Source organism: Melanerpes formicivorus, unplaced genomic scaffold (genome assembly GCF_026170545.1).
Source record: "Melanerpes formicivorus ecotype bairdi unplaced genomic scaffold, bMelFor1.0.p_v2 SCAF_87, whole genome shotgun sequence".
NCBI lineage: Eukaryota > Metazoa > Chordata > Aves > Piciformes > Picidae > Melanerpes > Melanerpes formicivorus.
The window spans coordinates 60,428-83,717 of record NW_027142439.1 but is presented as its reverse complement, the minus strand read 5'-3'; the positions used below and the strand labels follow the sequence as shown (position 1 = coordinate 83,717).

The 23,290-nt window shown below is 48.9% G+C and overlaps 1 protein-coding gene across 1 annotated transcript in view; it reads left to right on the top strand.

Annotated features, from left to right (window-relative positions):
• The first annotated feature begins 7,745 nt into the window (after positions 1-7,745).
• The window catches only part of FOXO1 (forkhead box O1), a 74,961-nt gene continuing 59,416 nt past the window's right edge, over positions 7,746-23,290 (top strand). Inside the window, exon 1 of the mRNA XM_068165258.1 lies at positions 7,746-9,290. Within this exon, the coding sequence (XP_068021359.1) occupies positions 8,691-9,290 (600 nt within the window). The 5' untranslated portion in view covers positions 7,746-8,690. The remainder of the gene's footprint in view (positions 9,291-23,290) is intronic.

The following is a 23,290-nucleotide window of genomic DNA, read 5'->3' as shown; positions in this document are numbered from 1 at the left end:
TCCATGATTCTATGACTAAGTGAAAAGCTCTTAAGTGGAAGGCTTGCATTGGCAGAGGTTTTTTATAGCCATTTTGCACAGAGGTTAAGAAAAAGCCCAGAGCTGATGTGCTTCATAAGCAGAGAGTGAGTTGCTTGGGGTTGCCATCCTTCTGCTGTGGACATTTATGTCATGGACAGCATTTGTACACTACCTATGTATTGAGTAGCCTGCCCCCAAAGTTGCCTTCTGCAGTGTGTAAGCCAGCAGCAGCATATAAGCATACATGTCACAATACTGTCATGGCCTGACCATGCTTGCATCGAGCTAAGTCTAGTGTGGAATGTACCTAAGGATGCCATGCATATGCATTGGTGTAGGGTAGACACAATGCTCTCATTTGTATGCAAATGCAGTGGTATACATTTATAAACAATCTTTTCAAACATGAATTCAGCACTGGGGGGGGAGGGGAGGGGGGGAGTATGTTTCTGAAGTAAGTCTTTTATTATGCCACAGCCTCTGTACTGATTCTGGCTATAATGAGGTTTTTTCTCCCCTCACTGATGACAGGTAGCTATCAGTTTTCCAGTGAAACACAGGGAGAAAAAAGATGAAATAGTTGTCAAGCATTGTGTTGTGCCCTGCTATGAATTCTCCTTCCTGCAGACCGGGGAGGAAGCACTGAGTTGTGCCGGCGCTGTCAGGTGTGCTGCGTTCACCGCGGTGCTCAAACACGATAAAACCACCGACACACCAGAGCTACCAGGCCGAGGCAGCCTGCCCCCTTCAGCCATACATCAAGGGGAACGAGGAACGCACCTGAGAGCCTTCACACACTGACCCCAGGACGTGGGAGAGTACTGCCATAGATCATATTTACCACACAACAGAAACCCAACACCCTGCACGCAGCCACACCGCTCGGGCCGCGCTGCCGGGCACGGTGGCCTTTGCAGAGGGGTGGCCTGGGTGGCTCAGCTGGAGCTGAAACCTGATAAACTCCTGCCTTCTGTTTTTACATCACAGCCAGTGATTGCACATGACACAGGAAAAGCAGACACTGCCACCTTTGGTATTTGTAACAGCAGTCCTGGTAAGGATCATTTCTTGGACGTGCTGTACTGCAGTCTTTCACTTGTGGGTGTAAGAGGATACAGAGAATACAGAACTAACCAGGTTGGGAAAAACCTCAGAGATCATCCAGTCCAACCTCTCACCCAACACCATCTCATCACCTAAACCACGGCACCAAGTGCCTCAGCCAGGCTCTTCCTAAACACCTCCAGGGATGGTGACTCCACCACCTCCCTGGGCAGCACATCCCAATGGCCAATCTCTCTTGCTGGGAAGAACTTCTTCCTAACCTCCAGCCTAAACCTCCCCTGGCACAGCTTGAGTCTGTGTCCTCTTGTTCTGGTGATGGCTGCCTGGGAGAAGAGACCAACCCCCACCTGGCTACAGCCTCCCTTCAGGGAGTTGGAGAGAGCAAGAAGGTCTCCCCTGAGCCTCCTCCTCTCCAGGCTAAGCAACCCCAGCTCCCTCAGCCTCTCCTCCCAGGGCTGTGCTCCAGACCCCTCCCCAGCTTCGTTGCCCTTCTCTGGACACCTTCCAGCAACTCAACATCTTTCCTAACCTGAGGGGCCCAGAACTGGACACAGGACTCAAGGTGTGGCCTGAGCAGTGCTGAGCACAGGGCAGAATGACCTCCCTGCTCCATGTTGAAATGGAAGGATTGTGAGAGTCAAGAGATGGCTTGAACTCAGCGGTGCCAGGTTAAGGCTTGGACTCTATGATCTTCAGATCTTTTCCAGCCTAAACACTTCTGTGATTGTGTGAGCTTGTGACGAATACTTTTGTCTGTTTGTGACAGGTGGGAGCAGAGTCTGGCTGCCAGTGCCCTGTGCCTCGCCTGAGCTCCTTCAGTGAGTATGGTTGTGTGCAGATGCTGAGAACCACCCTCAGTGGGAATTTGAGCTGTGTTAATCCCACCAACCAGTGAAGCTGCATTGCTATTTCTTTTCTTCAACTGGAAAGGCAGATCAGTGCTGCTGGCATCAGCTCTTGCACAAGGATATCTGCAGTTGAATTCTGATCCCTTCAAGCAGTGCAACTCAGAAATGGTTGCCATGAAGGCCTGCTCCCAAATCTTGTTTACATTTTTTTGCAGATGCTAGGAACAAATGAGGTATGAGAGACATCAAAGGAAAGTGTCCCAAACTACTTGGTAAATATTTCTACTAGCTATTTTTAGTAAAAAAATGTGGTTTTTAGATGCTAAATTATTTTAGCATGTGCATGGCTAAATATTTATGGTGGCATTTCTTTTAAGTCAGGGTGAGGTAGCAGTCACTAGGTCTGCACTGAGACTTTGGTGGTGCAACACCCTGCAGCTCCATCTCCCAGCCTGAGGAGCACAACCCCACCTTCACCCCTCTTGGAGGCTCTCCTTTCTCCCTTCATCCTGGTAGCAGCACCTGCTGAGCCCTCTGGCTGCTCTCTGCCACTGAAGCTGCTATGGAGAAACCGGAGAAGGAGGAGTGGGTTAGTGGAGGGTTGTTGCTGTCCAGTTTGAAGAACTGCTGTCAGTTGCTCCCAGTGAAGAAAAGAAGGAGGAGGAGGAAAAGGAGGGGGATGTAGAAGTTACTGTGAGAGTCCCAGTCACAGCAGCCCAGATCCTCTTGTAAGCAGTGAGGAGGTGAAGGAGACAGAGTTTGGCTGTTTGGGCAGTTCTCCCATCATCAGCCATGGTTCCCCATCTGAAGAAGTGCAAGGGTGAAGGGTAGGCTTCCTGGAGGCTAGAGCTGCACCATGCTGTGCTGGGATCTGGCAGTTTTCATCTCAGAAATAGGTCCAGTGAAGTAGGCAGCCAACACAGCCAGTGTGTGGCCCTAATTTCAGCCAGGGAGATGTTGATTCAGAAGGGCTTTGCTGCCTCTGTGGGCACCATTCAGCATTCCCCCCTGCCTGTAGCTGGAGATGTACCTGAGACAAGGCAACATCAAAGTCCTCACCAGCAAGTATCCTGACAACAGTTGGGTGACATGCATTTTCTGAAGCCTAAGGATTGGGTCATGGCTTTGAAGTCTGTCTCTGCCTATGCATCTTCTGAGAGGTCTTCTGCATGTAATGTGAGGTCATGGTGGTCCAATCTTCCCCCTGTGAAGCAGGACTAATGCTTCTGCCTTTTGTTTGCTGTCTCTCTACAGTGACCCTTTAGCCCGATGCTGTGCAGCACAGTCTTTTCTGACTGCTGAGCCTGGGGGGGCTGCAGCCCTTCTGGGGTGTGCAGGTGCTTGGTGCACTGGACAACAGGAAATGACACAAAAGGTTGTGCCAGGCAAGGCTGAGGGCAGCTTGTTTCGCTCCAGCAAGTCACCCCTTGAGGTCAGCATCGGCCTGCCCATCACTTGCACTGAGCCACAGGACACTTCTGGATCCCCAAGAATCCTGAGGATGGGATAGCAAGGGAATCACAGAATACTCTTTCCACATGCTGTGGAATGGGATGAGTGGAATTTGCTGGCCTGAAGCAAGCTAGCTGAAAGCAAGTGTGAACTACTCAAACAGAAAGCTTAGCATCCCTGTGGCTGGGCAGCTCTGCCAGCTGGGCTGGTGAATCAGCTGCCAGGGGGATGCATTTCCCTCCCTCAACCATGGAGTAGACCTAAATGTGACACTCGCTTCTCCTTGGGCCAGCTTGGTCCCACACTGCCTCTTAGGGCTGCTGAGTGAGGTGGGAGGCAAAGGGCAGGGCAGAAAGAGAGTGGAGGCATTAGCACCATCGAATCACAGTGAGGGATTAGCAGATCTTTGAATTATCTCTGTGGTTCCTGTGGTTGGTGGGGAGAGATGCAGAGTCCCAGGAGGTAACTCACACCAGTGGAGTAAAGCTCCTGCTCTGAACTGTGCTGCAGAGGGGCTGCCTTTCTCCATCACCTGTGTCAGAAGACTCAGGCTGGTTGGAAGAGCTTCAGGCATCTTGAAATCCCTTAGCTGGACAGTGAGAACACTCTGTCCACCTGGGACATGTCCAGAATGCTGTGTAGGGAGGTTCTCAGTCACCCTGGGCTGGGAAATGTGCCTGAAGTGTTACACCACCCTTTTGACATCTAGGCTGGTGGAAGCATGGACTTGAAACCAAAGCAAATCCCTTCTGAGAAACATGAGGGAACTGGAGGTGCTGAACTCCCCCACGCTTCCTCAGCAAGTAAGCTTTCTCCCAGCACAGACTGCTGCTTCTCACTGCTTTCTGTTCTGGTAAGATGTTTGTACTCTCAGTGTGCACATACATGCAGAAAAAAAGAGCTGCACATGAAGTATGAGTGCTTTCAAATTCATGCAATCTGCTGAATTTTATCAGAGCCTCAGCAACTGAATCACACAGTCAGTAGTAGAAAGACAGAGCAGATCCTTTATTTTGGCTGCCTCAAACCCAGAATGTGAATAGGAGGCTCTGCTTTATTCCAGTGATGATAAAAGGCAATCTGCAGGTCTTTAATTTGAGGGGGAAAAGAAAAGTACAAGCTGATGCTAGGGATGATAAGAGAGATTGTGTTGTAGAGGAGGGGAAACGGGAGCAGGAGTAGGAGTAGAGAAATGCAAAGGTGGAGTGTAGGAGGAGGGCCGTGGGAGTAGAAAATGAATTGTGGTGCATCCATCAGCGTTTCAGCATGCTGGGAGATGAGATAAACTTAATGCTGTCACTTGTAGATGCAGGAAGATTTATTGTAGTGAGCCTTTGCTGTGCTGAGCTGGTTTGGGATGAGGGAGCCCCCCTTCAGCAGAAAAAGGTGTGGGTTTGTTCATGGCAGCATGTCTTCAGTGTGGTTAACGGCGTTGGGGTGCACCAGGAGAGCAGTGCAGGAGGGGCTGGAGCATACTGCTTGTGTGAGCCTCCCTTGTGTGTAGCAGGTGTGTCACTTTGCTGCTTTGACTTTAAAATTGGTTGACCTGAAAGGATGAACCCCCCAAATACTTTCTGAAGCCTTGAAGAAGGCTTAAGCAGAGGATCATGTACATGTGGATTGTGGCCTTACAGGAGGACTCATTCACCCAGGCAGCTCCAACAAAGTCAGAGCAGAGTGCATGGATTACTCATCCCGGGAAAGTGCACAGCATTGTCTCATCAGCCTTCATCCTTATTCCAACCCCTGGCAGACCTGGCCCGAGCCAACAGCATGCAATGATCAAAATCCCCATGGCAGAGCTAAGCTCTGCATGTTGCATTTGTGAGTCATGGGTCCCCATTTGCCAAGCAAATGCAGCATTTTGAAGGCTCTGGTTTTACTGCTCTCTACCTCCATGTGTCTCACCCTGCACTGCAGACTGCTGTCTGTATTCATTGCTGGGTTTGGAGCTGCAAGAACGTCACTGACATGGGTTCAAATGTGGCAGAGTCCCTCCAAGCAGGTGAGGTGAAGGACAGCAATGTCATGTAGGGCCAAGAAGGGGCAATACAACTGTTATCCTGCAGAACCAGCCAGGCTGAACTGCAAACATGCCAGGGCTTCCTGAAGTCCCCCAGCAGCAGCTTTCTTCCCAGTTTTCACAGTTGGCAAATTGCAAAAGGGAAAAAAAAGCCCTTTTTTTGCAACATCTGTGTGTAGCAGTGGGGCAGAGGGAGTGACATCTCCACCTCTGACCACAGGGCAAAGCAAGGAGGGAAAGATTTATACAAGATCTTCAGAAGAAAGCCTGGTTAATAAATCCATTTCCCTCAGCAGGATGGGTGCCAGCCTGGCTCTTAGATTTCTCTTTTTCAGACACCAAGGAAGGCAAAAGAAAAAGTTTCAGTGCTCTCAGGCACTGCTTTTGTTTTGGCTCTCGTTTAAGCACATCCATTTGCTGCGCGTCCCTGGCTACTTCTCCCCATTATATAATCTCTGCTTCTCCAAGGCAGGGTGCTCTCCCTCATTGCAGGGCAACTGCTGGAGCCGAGTTGTGTAACGCTGCTGGATAAAGCTGTTCCAAGCTGAAACGTGGCATGAAAGTTATTAGGTTGAACGGGGACCATTTTGCCTAAACTGGGAAAAAAAAAGGAAAAGAAAAAGACATGCAGGAAAAAGATTAAAGGAAAAAGAAAGAAAAAGAAAGAAAGGAAAAGAAGGAAAAAGACAGAAAAAGAAAAAGAAAGAAAAGAAGGAAAAAGAAAGAAAGAAAAAGAAAAAGAAAGAAAGGAAAAGAAGGAAAAAGAAAAAAAGAAAAAGAAAGAAAGGAAAGGAAAAGAAAAAGAAAAAAAGGAAAAGAAGGAAAAAGAAAGAAAGAAAAAGAAAGAAAGGAAAAGAAAAAGAAAGAAAGGAAAAGAAGGAAAAAGAAAGAAAGAAAAAGAAAAACAAAAAGGAAAAGAAAAGAAAGGAAAGGAAAAGAAAAAGAAAAAGAAAGAAAGGAAAAGAAGGAAAAAGAAAGAAAGGAAAAGAAAAAGAAAGAAAGGAAAAGAAGGAAAAAGAAAGAAAGGAAAAGAAGGAAAAAGAAAGAAAGGAAAAGAAAAAGAAAGAAAGGAAAAGAAGGAAAAAGAAAGAAAGAAAAAGAAAAACAAAAAGGAAAAGAAAAGAAAGGAAAGGAAAAGAAAAAGAAAAAGAAAGAAAGGAAAAGAAGGAAAAAGAAAGAAAGGAAAAGAAGGAAAAAGAAAGAAAGGAAAAGAAGGAAAAAGAAAGAAAGGAAAAGAAAGAAAAGAAAGAAAGAAAAACAAAGAAAGGAAAAGAAGGAAAAAGAAAGTAAGAGAAAAACAAAGAAAGGAAAAGAAGGGAAAAGAAAGAAAATTAAGGAAAAAGAAAGAAAGAAAAAGGGAGAAGAAAAGGAAAACCAAGAAGGCTTTTTCTAAAGTCTGTGGGTTAAACAATATAAAATTGTGGGCTGAATACTTTAAAGGAGTTGGAAAACACAGAAATGACTTACAGGCAAAGGGGCTCTGAAATGTGACGAGCAACCAACCCAGAACGAGGTATAATCACCTCTGGCACCTGGGAAAACAAACATGCCGAACCCAGTGCTTGACGATGTGCTCAGCTCCTCTGCACTTACGCATCCGTCGCACTAACTACAGAGCTGGGTGTCGGTGCTTGTCTTTAAAAGGGTTTTCACAGCGGAGGGCATGTGCGTGTAGCTGTATGGGCTGTCAGCAAGTTGCAGGCTCTGGGCCTGAATCCAGCCCTGGACTCTTCCCTGCATCATTGTTATTGGTTTTCAGAAAATATGTTTACAGGAACAATGAGCCCTGTTTAAATAACACTAAGGCACTCTGCCTCGGTGCAGGCAGGAGGGAAGAGTAACAGGTTTGCTGGCTCAGGGGTGACAGTTACCCCGCTTCAGCGGCTCTTTGACAGGCAACATCAAAGGCCAGGGCCGGTTGTGATCTTTGTGATTTACTAACCCGTGTCTGGAAGAATTCCTTTTTAGAAAGCACTGCAAGCAGGTTTTCCGGAGAGAAGGGTATGCCGGTTTGCTGTTCAGGTAGTTGCACCTCATCCTTGCCATTGTTCCTCTAGCTGAAGCGCACACCTTCATTTGAATTTTAAACAGACTAACGCTTCTGTGTCGTCTCTTCGTATGTGTATGGGCTCGGGAGGCAAAGATGGCACGTTCTGTGACTGCTGCCGCTCATGCAAGGGAGAAAAGCAAGTCGTACTAAATGGTGTGGCCTTGGGCTTCTCCGGGAAAAAACATGAACTATGTCTAAGAGTTGATTTAAAACGAAATTATCCCGAGCTCCCGTGCCTGCCCACGGAGTAAAACACCAGCTCACGGTATGAAAGCACGCTCAGACGGAGGAGGTTTATCACTTCGGGAGGCGCAGACACTCTCCGGCGGAGAGCCTGCCTAGGAGCGATGAAGGTAGGGCAGCTGTCGCAGCCCCTAGTCCCGTCCCCCAGCGCGGGCCCTGCCAGGGCCCCTCCCCGGGCGGCAGCGGCGCTCCGCACGCAGCCAGCGCCACCGGGCTGCTGGTGGCAGCGGGGAGCCGTCTTGGACCCTCCCACCCCCTGCCGTGCAACCCCCTGCAGCCGGCGGATGTCTCCAGGATCCCGCAGAAGCCCGGGGCGGCAGGCGCTGGCACCGTCGGTGCGGGTGGCCGGACCCTGGCAGCAGTGACCAAGGCAGAAACACTCGCAGACTTCTTTTCCGTGACCGCCGCCCCCTTCAGCTCGCCGTTACTTCCTTCGCGTCCCACGGCCGAAGTGCACTCATTCTCCGGCCGGCAAGGGAGCTCCGACACCCCGCGCGCCGCCTGCTCAGTCCCTGCCAGCCAAAGCCCGGGGCTGCGGGGGGCACCGCCGCCCACCCACCGCTTCTCAACCCCCCTACCGCCTTCGTCGCCGGAAAACAAAAACCACCCAGAAACAGCACGGGGGCACAGGCACCCTCCTGCCAAACCGGCCCCGCGGCGGGAGGCGGGCGGGCGGCGCGGCGCTGCCATTGGCGCGACGCGGGCCGTCCCTCCCCGCCGGGAGGAGGAGGAGGAGGAAGGCTGGAGGCGGGCCCGCGTGGGGCGCTCGTTGCAGTCGGTGCGCGCCGGGCGGCCGAGTCGGTGCTCTTGGTGCCGCTGCAGAGGGCAGGGAGTTGGGCAAGGGACAGGGCGGTGGGGCCGGAGCTGCGAGGGGAGCTGGTGGCCGCGCTGTCGGGTCCGCATCCGGAGCCTGCATGGGGCGGCGGCACTGAGCCCAGCCGCCCCGCTGCTGCCGCCGCTGCCGCCGCGCTCCCGCCCCGGCCCCGCCATGGCCGAGGCACCGCAGCTGGTGGACATCGACCCCGACTTTGAGCCGCTGCCGCGGCCCCGCTCTTGCACCTGGCCCCTGCCGCGGCCAGAGTTCAATCCCCCGAGCTCGGCCACCTCGAGCCCGGCGCCGTCGTGCGGCGGACAGCCCGAGGGGGCGGCCGCGGCTGGGGCCAGTACCGCTGCCTCGGGAGCGCTCAGTGCCGACTTCATCAGCAACCTCAGCCTGCTAGAGGAGAGCGAGGACTTCACGCCACTGGCCCCTGCTGCCGCTCCCCCAGAGGCGGCCGCCTGCCGCTGCGGGGACTACCCGGCGCCCGAGGCCGGCTGCCGTCTCCACCCGCCGGGACCGCCGCCGGTGCCGCCGGTGCCGCCGCCCGTGTCCGGTCTGTCTCCTGGCCCCGTGGCCGGTCAGCCCCGTAAGAGTAGCTCGTCGCGCCGCAACGCCTGGGGCAACCTGTCCTACGCGGATCTCATCACCAAGGCCATAGAGAGCTCCCCCGAGAAGCGGCTCACGCTATCCCAGATCTACGAGTGGATGGTCAAGAGCGTCCCCTACTTCAAGGATAAAGGCGACAGCAACAGCTCGGCCGGCTGGAAGGTGAGGGGCGGGTGGTGGGGGACCCTCCGTCGGAGAGGGACCCCGCGGAGCTGCGGGCGCCGTGCTCGGTGCTGCACATGCTGCCGCCCGGGCAGGGAGCCGTAGGGCTTCGGACAGCCGGGCAGGCTGCCCGCCCCCAGGCGGCTCGCTGCTCGCCTCGCAGTTTGCAAGAGTTCCTTCTCCTTGCTTTTTTTGTTGGTTGTTGTTGTTTGTTTTCCTTTCCCCTTAATTTTTCCTTTTTTTCATCCTTCGTAAGGGAGACGAGCGCTTTTGCCCTCCCCATTGTGGAGCGCAGAAGGGGACGGGACCGCACCCCCTCCTCCCGGCTCTCCGCCTACCCCCCCCCGCCCCCCGCCCTGCTCTGCCGAAAGCAAAAGTTCACGCCGTGTCACGGTGCCGTCTCCGGGCGAACCCGCCGGGAGCGCTGCCGCCTCCCGCTCCCCCGGGGCGACTGGCTGGGGCCGGGATTCAACACCCAAGTCGTGGGGGTTGCTGTCGGGCGCAGCGGAGGCACCGCCGCCTCGCCTGGGGCTGCCCAGGCGCGGGAGGAGTGGTGGGGGAGTGGAGGTGCCGTGCCGGCGGCCGCCCCGGCTCGGCGGGGTTTGCCGTCGGGGGTGGAGAGGGGGCAGAAGCAAACAGGGATGGGGAAAGAGCAGAGCGGAGGCAGGACAAGGGTTGCAAAAATACCGTGTGTTTAATGAGTAAGCTGGTGTATTTGTCTTGATGGCTTTGTTAAACTTAGGTCGCGGGAATGTCTTTCCTCTGTAAAAGAGTGGGACGAAGTTTCTCCTGCAGCGTAGCCTCTGCAGCCGTAGCAGCCCGGCAGCAGTAACCTGTTGGCCGTGGGCATTTGCGTTCAGGCTGCGCAGCCTGGAGCCGAGCGGCCGATGGAGCTCAGAGCCAGCCTGTAGGGCCAGACGCCTGAGCGCTGCCTCTCCCGGTCCAGGGAAGCACCCGCTCGCCAGGTCCTGTGGCCGCCGGCTGCTCTCCCAAGCAGGTGGCCCAGAGCCTGGCATCGCTTTGCGCGGGGCTGTGTGGCCACGCGGGACACCGTGGTGGCGGCTGCGTGCGGCCAAATGGTACCCTCCAGCTCTGCATCCCCGTGGTCGGTGAAAATACTGCTGTTGCAAACAAGTCGTCTTCCTCTGAGGCCTCTGTTGAGAAAGTATCACCTACCTGTGCCCCTGCTCGCGGTGGAGGCAGAGCGCGTCGTGTCGTGGCGCTGCATGAGAGCGCTGTCAGGATAAGCTTTAGCCGTCTGCGTGAAGACGAAGCCTCCACCGCCCCGCGGAGAGGTTAAGCGGTGACAATAAATGTGTGAAGTGCGGTGGCAGAACACGGTCCTTTTGTGTTCCCGAGTTTGCTCAAGTCAGAGCCAGCCAAACCCTTTGCTTTGCTTGGTAGAATTTGTGTTGTTTGCTTTATTTCGAAGCAAAGCAAGTGTAAACTCGTGCTGTACTTAGGTGTTTTTAATTGCCTCGCTGGGAATGTTGGTTACAATCTTTTTAAAGATGTATTCTTGTAGAGGTAAGCAACATCCTGCTAAGGAAATGCAGATTAGCCTTAAACTCATTTGTAGAGGGAGGCTTTTAAGGCTTTTAAAAGTAATTTGTTAGTTTCACTCTGTGTTTGACTGAAAAAAGTTAAAGGATAATTGTCTGAAGACATCTTTCATGGAAACCCTTAACAGGAGTGAAATGACTGATAGCTGACAACTTGCTAAGGTAACTTGTCACTTGAAAACGGTGGGGTTTTTTCCAGCGACACTTCACTCTCCCTGGAAACAGCAGGCTGTGTCAATTTCGGGAGGAGTGGAAGAGAACTGAAAATTTAACTAAGCAAAAGAAAATCAAAACAAAGAACTCCCAAGTTCAAGCAAGCAAATAAACTCTGCTGGCTGTAGATGCAGTAGGTGCTTCGTACTCGATCCCTGCCCTTCCTGTGGTGCTTCGGCGAGCTAAGAAGCCTGGCACTCCTCTTGCCAACAGAACAACCTCTCCCCATGCCCACGTAGCTCCGCTGTGACAGGGACAGCCCTCACTGGTATGGTTTTTGGTTGTGGTACCCTCTGGTAGGGTGCAGTCAGTCCCCTGCCAGGACTTGTGGGTTAATACACATGTGCTCTCCTACCATAATTAAGTAGTTACTGTGTTCTGCTTTGGACACATGTTGCCCTAATCCCTTTTTTTGCCTGCGTCACTGCCAGGCCGCTCAGAAAGCTGTGTGCTTGCAGGTTTCACTGCTTTAGGCAGATAAACACAGTGTTTCCTAAACACCTTTTCAGGTTTAGTTACTGACAGCCTCGGTGTGTCAATGTTGGTCTCCGTGAGCCCGTTGCCTCCTTTGTCACCGCTTACCAGCGCTCAGCCTCCCGTACTTTGCAGTGCAGGAGCTGTTGGTTTACTCGCGCTCTGAAGGCTGGGGACCTGCTGTAGGTGCAGACGCAGGGCTGAGAGTGAAGCCTGAGTCAGCCGAGGGCCCCCGATGGTTGCTCCAGTGATGAGCACAGATTAGCTGCGGGTGTTTGCGCTGACAGAGGGAGCGCGGGTTCGTGTTAGAGTCTGGCACAGGCTTAGGGTCGGGAGCATGCTGTGTGCGGGGGCTTCGCAGTTTGGGAAAGAGAGGGTAGGTTGTTTTTCTTGCCCCTTAGATAAAGCTTTGAGACGCTTACCTTGTTGGAGTTGGCATATTTGTAAAGGCACCTTTCAAATTGTACATGAAATGTACGGAATGCACGGGAAAGGAAAGAGAACGTGCCCTTGCTGCGTTGCAGCAGTGCTGTGTTTCTCACCCAGAGGACACGGGTTAACTGCCCTCGTGCTTGTGAATGCGCAGAGCCCCGATTTAATATCTGATGCTGAGCTGCTTTTTCATTTTTGCCTGAATGAGAAAGTTCAGCAGTGTCAGCACTATCTGTTAGGAGCTCAAAATAGCACCCAACCTCTTCTGAATAACATAATTCAAATGAAAATGGCTTTTGGAATAAGACTACCACAGTAGTAACATACAATTATCAACAGTGCATTATTAAAGTAGGCAAGATCGTTCTCAGTAGTTTGTTCCAGATTTTCTTAGCACAAACTCTGCTTTATAAACAGAACATCTCCTTGAACTCGAGGGAAGCAAAGCTCCTATAACCCCCGCCGTGCAGTAGCTACCTTGAGTGAAGGAACACTCGATGATTGGCTCTGCCAGACCTGCTGTATTGTTCAGCGTGGAGGAGAGCTGGTAGCAACTGGCGTTGCTCGGAGAAAGCTGAAGCAAGAACAAGATCTGGTTCAGAGATAATAAAGAAATTGTTGTGAAAGTTCCATGGAAGATTGAAACTTCTCCTAGTAGCAGTTAAGTGAAAGCAAACTTTTCCCCTTACCTGTGCTAGTGGGAGGCATATGGCTTAAGACAGTCTGCAGTCCTCCAGGAACCTTGCTACAGCTACAGAAAAATCCTTCCTTTACTTGTGTTTGCTGTCTTCTTGGCTAATCACCATATCTAACATGCAAAACCCCTCTGCAGTGTGTTTATTTCAGGTTGTCCCTGCTTCATGGCAAAATTGCTGAGATTTGTCGTTAGGGAGCTATCACAGTTAAGCTTCCTTGAATGGCCTCATCCCTTCAACCTACTTTTAAAGACAGGCTCAAATCAAACCCTGCATTTTTCTCTGAAACTGATGACACAGAGTTTTGGTGGCGCTCATCTAGAGCTGGATGAATGTGTTGTTTATTTTTCACAGTGGGAGGTGTTATGGACACATGGGTATTTACACCTCCTTGACTTCTGGCCCTGTGGAAACTCGATCACCTACATTTATTTGTTGCCATTGCTGCAGGAATGAGAATAGAGGGCATTTAGCTGCAGAAGGAGGAGTGGGTGCAAGCCTGAAAGTCTGAGGGCAAGCCAGTGTGGGACAGGTGCTCTGGGTGGCCTTGCTGCAGGACTACTCCGTGCTCATGACTGTTCTGGGGTAAATCAATCTCCATGCAAAATAAATCCCAGGTTGTGGTATGTTTCATTTGAAAGTCACATGCAGGTTGGAGTGTGTGGAAGGTTTTGTGAAATCAAGAAGGGTTTTCACAGAAGTTGTTCCCAGCTTGTGGTTCTGGATCTGTGAACAATTGAGACTGTGGAGATTTGTACATTTAAAGGGACAGGAATGCATCTTTGTGAGATACCTTTGTTTTTTACCACAAATTTCTTCTTCTGTGTTGGAAATATGGCAATTGAAGATTGCCCTGAGGAACTGCTGTGTGTTCCCTCAGTGCTGGTGACATATCTGCAGTCATTTCCTTCTGTCCCTGCAGGATGTTTCCCTAGGCCATTGGTGGAGGCCCCCCTGGCATCATGCATTGTATTAGGCATGTGGGCAGCACAGGCACATACATATGCATGTATCAGTGTCTATATTTGGTTTATTGTTTCTGGATTCTGCCAAGTTACATGTGATGACAGTCCTACCTTTTTACATGTGGTACTAGGAACAGACCCAACAGCTTGCATCTGCTCTGCCGTGGCGCCTGATCTCAGCTGGAGCAGGCTCAAAGCAGCGGCCAGACCAGTTCCAGCTTCTTGCCCATCCCCTTGTCAGTTTTATACTATTTAGTGGCTTGACTATCTGCTCACTGCCACTAGAAAGTCCTTCACAGCAGCCTTCATTTTCTAGCTGTGAGTCACCAGCTTGCATTTTGCCCCGTTTCAGATACGAATGTTCAGCTTGATCTTTGCAGGTGCAAGGTGCTCTCCTGGCCTGCCCCTGAGGGACTGCTGGCAGCGCTGCGTTGCGGTGCTGGCCCTTACACACTCACGCCTTTCCAACTTAAGTTTGTTTTTCCTTTTATGTTTTTCCCATTTGACATTTGACCTCAGCCCTTGCTTGAAGGAAAAAGCCCATTCTGACCTCAAACCTGTACGTTGCTGTCCTGTTTTGGGGGTGGTGTGCAGGCTTCCTGGCTCTGTCCTGCAGGCAAGTTGCGGCCAGGAGGGACTAAGCCGCAGCCAGGATGCTCAAGATGTGTCCGCTGCCAGTGGCTCGTGCTGTCTAGTGCACAGCGTCCCCAAGGTTCATTGGTGGTTTTGAGCTTCCCATCAGGGCCCTGAATTATGTATTGGAAATACTCTTAATTTTCTTGGGCCATTTTTTGTTTGCTGTGATGTCTGTTCAGTTATTTGTATGATTACAGGCAAGATTAAACAGCAAAATAAAATGCCTGAGTGGTTTTGTACTCTGACATAATGAGCTTAATTCCCCTGAGCTGCCCTGACTGCAAAGAACCGCAACACAAAAGTGAGGTAACTGCTGTCTCTGCCACATATTCCTTATGGCATGCTCAAGTACTTCCTTAGTATCATTATCATAGTTGTGCAGCACTTACACTCTTCTATGAGTTGTCAGTGAAGTTGGTGCTGTAGGGAAACGGGGGCTCTTGTTGCCTGGGGTGGAAAGGGAACTGGGTGGTAAAAGGGGCTAGAGATACCTGGGTAAGGTACATAAGCTTTGCTTTCACTTAGGGGTTTTTAAGACTCCAGGAGTGATGTGCTCCTGAGATGTCTGTTCAGATTGATCCATTTATTCATTTTTTTAAGTTTCCAGAGCATAATGCTATCTAAATACATCCTCCTCTGCTTACATAATCAGTGAAGAGTTTGTAAAACACAGATCTGGGAAATAGGACTCTGGCTGCAGAGCTTCAGCCTTCATCCCCTTCTGTTTTGGGGGAGAGTTTGTCTGTGAAACAAGGATTGCTAAAGGAGAGCATTGAATATTGAAGTAAGACATGGTGAAGCTACTTGGTTTATTGCTCTCCTCTTTCAGAACCATGCCAAAGATGGGTATATTTACTTTGTCGTGAGCTCCTCTGAAGAAGAAACTTCAAATTCACTGGTGGTGGCTGCAGCTGGTCGTAGATAAGCACATGGCAGTGCACACTAATACTGTCATGAATTGTATAGCATTTCCTTTGTAAATCTGGCTGCCAAAATGGGTTTAAATGTTGGGGAAGCTGCTCCTTGTGATGATAGGCTGCACTTCAGAAATGAAGTGCGCTGGGAAGAGTCACGTTTTGAAGAACACCATTTCTGCTGCTCCACAGAGAGCTTCAGCGTGAGTGAAATTGATCTCTGAGGACAAGTGCTACTCACACTTGAGTATGATTTCTAAATATACTCTGGAGAGGTTATTCACACATGCTTATCAAACAAAGGTGTTTCATTCCTGTACTGTGATTTGTGATATGCAGACATCTTAAGTTAGCTGTGCAGCAGCTGTGTCGTGAAGTTCCTTTGTAGGCCTCCATCCCCAGCGGAGGAGGTGGAGGAATAAAAAGGAAGGAGTCAGCTGCCTTTACTGAATTGGTGGTTATCTGCCTGGAGCTTCATTAGGCTCCATGCTCCTGCGAGTAGTGGGTACTGATCCTCACCAGATCACTTACTACCTGCAGAAGCAAATGTGTTTAGTTTTGAAGCACTTCTGCAGTAAGTGGCAAAGGTTTAGCAGTGCTTTGCTCTGTGGTAGGTGGGACAAAAAGTGGCTGGGTTTGAAAATGTATTCACTGGAAGCCTCCTGGGACTCTGGCAGCTGCTGCATCAGACAGAGATGAGGCATTTTGCTGGAGAAGCAGGGGACAACACTTGATTTGCTCAGACAACTTGCTGTTGTTCAAGACATCTTGCATCACTGCACAGTATCAATGATGTTATGGTTCCGTCTGCAAATACGTCTTATTCCGGAGTTAATTAAACTTAAAGGTACAAGTCTCCTCTTGTTCTGGCCTTACAAACCTCATTTTTGGGAATGCTAGGAATCCATGCAGCTGGAGGTGCATTCACTCCTGTTGCTGCTTCAAGCCAGTGTGCCAGGGATGGCTGTGCTGCGTTTCTGCGCAGCCCGTGTTGGTCTGAGTGCTTTGCTGGTGTGTTAAGTGCAGCCCAGGCTCACGCCGGTGCCAGCCTGTGGGGCTCCCTTGTTTTGTCAAGGCCCTTCTTGCTGCTCAGGTCTGAGCAGTGTGTGCACACTTGAGTGAGTGTACTGTGTATGTGTGGGACATGGTAAGACAGCACAGATTCAGCTTTCAGTTGGGCTCGATTGCCAAAGAAGTGCTTGCAAGCAGAGCTGCCCTTAGCCCCCAGCATTTGCCGACTGAATTGCATCCCCTCGCTGGACTGTGCAATAGGTAAAATATTTAATTAGCTTTTTACACTTAAAAAAAAGATTCAATATCTATCGTTTGGAGGCTACTTCGTGCCAGGACTCCATGAAAGGATGAGGTGGGCTGCTTGCTGATGCTTCTTGGGTGCTGGCATCTCCTTCTAAAAATGTACCACCCGCCCCCTCCTTTTCCTAGCACCAGAGTGAAATTTCCATCGTGTGCAAGAATCAGGAAATTCAAACATGTTTGTAATAGAATGAGCAGTGTGCACACACGAGGGACTCTTGTGTGGACAGGCAGCCTTTGTGCTGTCTGGGGAAAGCTGAAGGTTTGGGGAAAGCTGAAGGTTCATAAAGACAGGAGGTGCAGAGGGCAGCTGGTCGCTTGTGAGGCTGATCTGCAAGCTCGGTGGCTGAGCAGCCAGGGCACTGCTCTCTTGCTCCACTGTTGATGTTTCAGAGGAGGTGGGCAGCAAGTGAGCAAAAGTGCTGCATCTTGGAGGACTCTACACCACTGCTGTTCACATGGAGCTGATCTTAAACCTCCAGGCTGAAGCTGCCTGTGTGTGGATGGGTAGCAGCTGCTGTGTGCCGGCTGGTGCCCTGGCTGCCCGTTCTGCTGCAGATCCACCTTCTGGAGAGTCCTTGTCCTTGCTGGTGCTCTCTGCTTTCATGCTCCAGTGATCTGTGCCTCCTGATACAGGCAGAACTTGCTGCTGCTTTGTTTATATGCTGACTTGTTTTGAGTTTAGACAGTTTAATTGAAGTTTTAGTTGTTTTCTTTTTGGCAGTTCCCATGTGCAGGCAGCAGAGGGTCTTTGCTTTAGCTGTAGTGGGGAAGGGGGGCTCTGGAGCATCGGCATACGGACAGGTATTTTGTAGGAGGAAATCCAAGTGCACAGTGCATGCTCTTTTTTTCCCCTTCTTTTCCCTTCCTGAAGAAGAGTGATGCACAGAATGAAGGCTTTGGGCTCCAGCTGTCAGAACAGTGTTGGCAGCGTGGCTCGCAGCGAGAAGGTCGCGACTGCTTCGGCTTTCCTGTGCTTAGCCCCAGAAACTGTGACGTGGGTGGAGTTTCACTTACCCATCACTGACTTCTCAAACTACGCAGTTAGATAAGGCTGAGGCAACCTGCTATAAATGTGGTGACTTGTTAGACCGCATTTATTGTGCAAATGAGCTGACATCCTGCAAGCTCAGCAGAAACACACTTCAGTGTTTGCTTGGATGGAAATTAATTAAAACCTGGCGACTGAAATTAAAGGCATGGCCTGGCTGCCCGTTGTGCTCCCTGCAGATACCTTGCAGTTCCCACAGTGGGAATTAGCCCGCTTGCAAATGTGTGTTTGGCGCGTGTGAGCTTCATGTCAGAGTCAGAGCTGGGCTCTGGCATTTGTGGCCTCCTTAGATTTAGGCAAAACTCGTTTCACTTTGCCTGCCTGCCCAGGCAACCAGCACCAGAACAAGAGGACACAGTCTCAGGCTGTGCCAGGGGAGGTTTAGGCTGGAGGTGAGGAGGAAGTTTTACACAGAGAGAGTGATTGCCCATTGGAATGGGCTGCCTGGGGAGGTGGTGGAGTCACCATCCCTGGAGGTGTTCAGGAGGAGACTTGATGGGGTGCTTGGTGCCGTGGGTTAGTTGATTAGGTGGTGTTGGATGATAGGCTGGACTTGATGATCTTGAAGGTCTCTTCTGGTCTGGTTCTGTTCTGTTCTGTTCTGTTCTGTTCTGTTCTATTCTGTTCTATTCTGTTCTATTCTGTTCTATTCTGTTCTATTCTGTTCTATTCTGTTCTATTCTGTTCTATTCTGTTCTATTCTGTTCTATTCTGTTCTATTCTGTTCTATTCTGTTCTATTCTGTTCTATTCTGTTCTATTCTGTTCTATTCTGTTCTATTCTGTTCTATTCTGTTCTATTCTGTTCTATTCTGTTCTATTCTGTTCTATTCTGTTCTATTCTGTTCTATTCTGTTCTATTCTGTTCTATTCTGTTCTATTCTGTTCTATTCTGTTCTATTCTGTTCTATTCTGTTCTATTCTGTTCTATTCTGTTCTATTCTGTTCTATTCTGTTCTATTCTGTTCTATTCTGTTCTATTCTGTTCTATTCTGTTCTATTCTGTTCTATTCTGTTCTATTCTGTTCTATTCTGTTCTATTCTGTTCTATTCTGTTCTATTCTGTTCTATTCTGTTCTATTCTGTTCTATTCTGTTCTATTCTGTTCTATTCTGTTCTATTCTGTTCTATTCTGTTCTATTCTGTTCTATTCTGTTCTATTCTGTTCTATTCTGTTCTATTCTGTTCTATTCTGTTCTATTCTGTTCTATTCTGTTCTATTCTGTTCTATTCTGTTCTATTCTGTTCTATTCTGTTCTATTCTGTTCTATTCTGTTCTATTCTGTTCTATTCTGTTCTATTCTGTTCTATTCTGTTCTATTCTGTTCTATTCTGTTCTATTCTGTTCTATTCTGTTCTATTCTGTTCTATTCTGTTCTATTCTGTTCTATTCTGTTCTATTCTGTTCTATTCTGTTCTATTCTGTTCTATTCTGTTCTATTCTGTTCTATTCTGTTCTATTCTGTTCTATTCTGTTCTATTCTGTTCTATTCTGTTCTATTCTGTTCTATTCTGTTCTATTCTGTTCTATTCTGTTCTATTCTGTTCTATTCTGTTCTATTCTGTTCTATTCTGTTCTATTCTGTTCTATTCTGTTCTATTCTGTTCTATTCTGTTCTATTCTGTTCTATTCTGTTCTATTCTGTTCTATTCTGTTCTATTCTGTTCTATTCTGTTCTATTCTGTTCTATTCTGTTCTATTCTGTTCTATTCTGTTCTATTCTGTTCTATTCTGTTCTATTCTGTTCTATTCTGTTCTATTCTGTTCTATTCTGTTCTATTCTGTTCTATTCTGTTCTATTCTGTTCTATTCTGTTCTATTCTGTTCTATTCTGTTCTATTCTGTTCTATTCTGTTCTATTCTGTTCTATTCTGTTCTATTCTGTTCTATTCTGTTCTATTCTGTTCTATTCTGTTCTATTCTGTTCTATTCTGTTCTATTCTGTTCTATTCTGTTCTATTCTGTTCTATTCTGTTCTATTCTGTTCTATTCTGTTCTATTCTGTTCTATTCTGTTCTATTCTGTTCTATTCTGTTCTATTCTGTTCTATTCTGTTCTATTCTGTTCTATTCTGTTCTATTCTGTTCTATTCTGTTCTATTCTGTTCTATTCTGTTCTATTCTGTTCTATTCTGTTCTATTCTGTTCTATTCTGTTCTATTCTGTTCTATTCTGTTCTATTCTGTTCTATTCTGTTCTATTCTGTTCTATTCTGTTCTATTCTGTTCTATTCTGTTCTATTCTGTTCTATTCTGTTCTATTCTGTTCTATTCTGTTCTATTCTGTTCTATTCTGTTCTATTCTGTTCTATTCTGTTCTATTCTGTTCTATTCTGTTCTATTCTGTTCTATTCTGTTCTATTCTGTTCTATTCTGTTCTATTCTGTTCTATTCTGTTCTATTCTGTTCTATTCTGTTCTATTCTGTTCTATTCTGTTCTATGTACTTGAAGCCACCGATGGGAGTAAGGTTACAAACGACCCAAAAATGCCTTGCTGCGGCGGCGGTGGTGGAGGTGGTGGTGGAGGCTGATTTGCTTGTAGCTTGCATTTGCTTAAAAGTGATCAGAGCTGATCTGCTAATTTGAATGTAATTGTTAGAAGAATAACAATGAAAAGGGTACCTGTGCCATACACACCTCTGATATGTATCCAGATCTCAATTGTGATTGCCAAAAGCATCCTCCCAGACAGGGAGATCTTTGGTGTTTGCCAACTAGACTGTATCCTGTGGTGATGCTTTGCAGTCTATACAAACTCTGAATTAGGTATTCAACAAAATGAAGATGCTGTTACTCAGAGATGCTTTAGAGCAAGCTGCCACAGTTCTCCCCTGTCAGCATGTGAGAGGCTTTCGTGCCTTGTGCCTCCCTTCACTGTTACTGTGTTGATTTCTTTTTTCCAAAAATACTCTCTTAAAATGTGAATTATTTGCACCACCCACGAGCCCTTCTCCCAGGAAACCTGCCTCTGAAGACAACCTGGTGGTGTGCTGAGGGAAGGGGGCATTACTCCTGCTGTTGTCTCCTCTCAGGAAATGTCTAATTAGCAGGTGTAATTTATAACTGCTTGATTACTCTCCCTCTTTCCTTTCCCTCTTCTCCCCCTCCCCCTTGCAGCAGTGCCCTGTGAGGCTCCAGCAGCAGTGCCCTGTGAGGCTCCAGCAGCAGTGCCCTGTAGGGCTGGGCTCCAGGGGTCCTCCCAGCTGCCCTTAGGAGCAGTCCCCTCGGGTGCAAGCATGGGGAGGTGTGAGCAGAAGGCTTTTCAGGAAAGCCTGAAGCCTGGCTTCTGCTCTGGTTCTAGCAGGGTGCTGCTGTGCAGGTTTCTCTGGTGTTGCAGTCGTGACCTAGCAGCTCTTCCAAGCTAGAGCAGCCTACCCGCAGAGTGCTGCTGAAATGCTGCTTGCTGCTGGGCCTGTTTGTGGGTACAGATCTGGTTTGCTGCTCAGGTGAGAGGAGCAGGTCAGGGAAAGGAAACACATTCACTGTTACTGGTTAGAGGGAGGTTCCTGTAGGTTCACCTGTAGGTTCCTCATTACTTAAAGCAGTTAAGGTAAATCCTTTGGCTTCTCCAGAAGGAATTGTGGTGGTGTGTTTCTTCCTCAGCAAGGTATTGCATTCTCTCTAGAGGTTCAAGGTGGGGAAAGCAATGCTTGTGCTGAAGTGCAAGACTCATGATGGAGTTGTTGCAAGATACATGTTTATTGATGAAGTTCTTTCTGGTATGTTACTGATATTTTAACTTACTGTTTTTCATCAGCTTTGTGGTGATGTCAAGGGAGGTTAAGTTGCCAGAGCCAGATCTAGTTCAGGTATTTGCAGTTGGTGTTTGCCTGTCGCCACTGCTGAGCTTGTTCTACTTCAGCCCTTCTGTCATGGTTTAACCCCAGCTGGCAACTGGACACCATGCAGCTGCTCATTTGCTCTCCCAGACCCAGTGGGGCTGGGGAGAGAATCTTAAAAAACCCCAACCCCCAAACCCAGAGGTAAAACTGACAGGTGGAGAATAGGAGAGAAAAGGAAGGGGATAATAATACTAGGATATAATACAGCAAGTGATGCCCAGTGCAGTTGCTTACCACCTGCCAACTGATGCCCAACCAGTTCTTGAGCTGCAGTATCCCATGGCCAGCTCCCTTCAGTTCCTATGCTGATCATGCCATCACATGGCATGGAGTACCCCTTTGGTCAGGTTGAGTCAGCTTTTATGGCTGTCTCCCCTCCCAACATCCTGTGCCCCTCAGCCTCTGCTGTCAGGCTGATGGGAGAAGCTGGAGAGTCCTTGGCTTGGTATAAACAATGCTTAGCAACAGTTAAGTGTATTCAATGTTACTCTAAATCCAAACCACAGCACTATCCCAGCTACTAGGAAGAAAATTAACTTTATTCCAGCTGAAACCAGGACACCTGCTTCTTTGAGCAGAGCTGCGCTCAGCTGAAGGAGCTGCAGCTCCAGCCAGAAGCTATTAGGAATTCAGGGTGAGGAAGCAGCCTCACATGTGAGCTAATCAAATCCTGTTATATAAGTCAAACTTAAAGGCACTACGTATTTTTATCTGGCTAGATGCATTTGGGTCCTGATTAATATCTAGAAACCTATACTGCAGGAAGTAATAACAACAAAAGAGGTGGAATGTTGTGTCTTTAGATATGAAAAGCCAGAGTGGTGCTGCATGTTTAACTCGGAGCAGCTTCACTTCTTCCTATTTGTTGTGCTCTCTTGGCCCTGCCATCCTTGGAGTGGCATGAAGGCAGAGCTGGGAGGCACTTCCATGTTTTAAATGCTGGTGACACAATGCTTGGAAACCTTAGAGAGGGTTGGAGAGGGCTGAACCAGGAGCTTTTTCTTTCAGCCCAAGTTGGGGGATTGGTTTTCCCCCCTTTATTCCCCATTTTCCCTTGATGAATATGCACAGCCTCCAAGTAAAACTATGGAGTCAGGTCCTTGTATCTGTGGGACTGCCTTTGCTATGAGAGCTGAGCATCTCTCTTGCTGTTGTGTGAGCCTGTATTCCAGCTGGTGGGGTATTAATTCTGATCCAGGGTCTGGTCCTGGGTGCCATTGGTGCGTTGTGCCCGTAGCCACAAAGGTAGGAAAAACCACTAAGTGCCTTCCTGAAATAAAAACAGGGATGTGAGTTTCAAGTAGTACTGTAAAACACAGCCTGTTGCAACTGATTTGGGGAAAATAAGGAGATGCTATCTTGAATGCAGACTTTTCCATGCTTGTTAGGTAACTTGAGTCACTCTTGAATAATCCAGTTTGTTCAGTCTATGAAAACCTGATATTGCACTCTTGCCTCTTGCTTCTGTGCAGTTCTGTGGCAATGGCATTGTAATGAGTATTAAAAGGAGAAGCCATAATCTTCTCTCCTTGCAGTCCAAGCCAAGGCTAGTCATTCCCTGATGCTATGAAGTCATCTGTTGCTTTGAGGTTTCGAAGTAAGACTTTGCTGCAAACGTCTGCTCTGGGTGAGCGCTTGTGGCATTAGCGAGGGGGTCCCGGTGCCCTTCCGCTGCCTCTGACCCCTTTTCAGACCCTCCTCCTGTGGCCAAGGAGGCTGGTGATGCCTCCTCCTCCCCTCTGGAGCTCTGGAGCGAGAATGAAGATGGAAATGCATTTGCCATGGTTGCACAAGGCAGTTGTGCAAGAAGGCTGACGTGGTAGCGTATGCCTGTGTAGAAAACGCCTCAGTGAGGAGATGACATTGAGCGGTCTCACCCCCTTCTCCTCAAAGCAGCACCAGC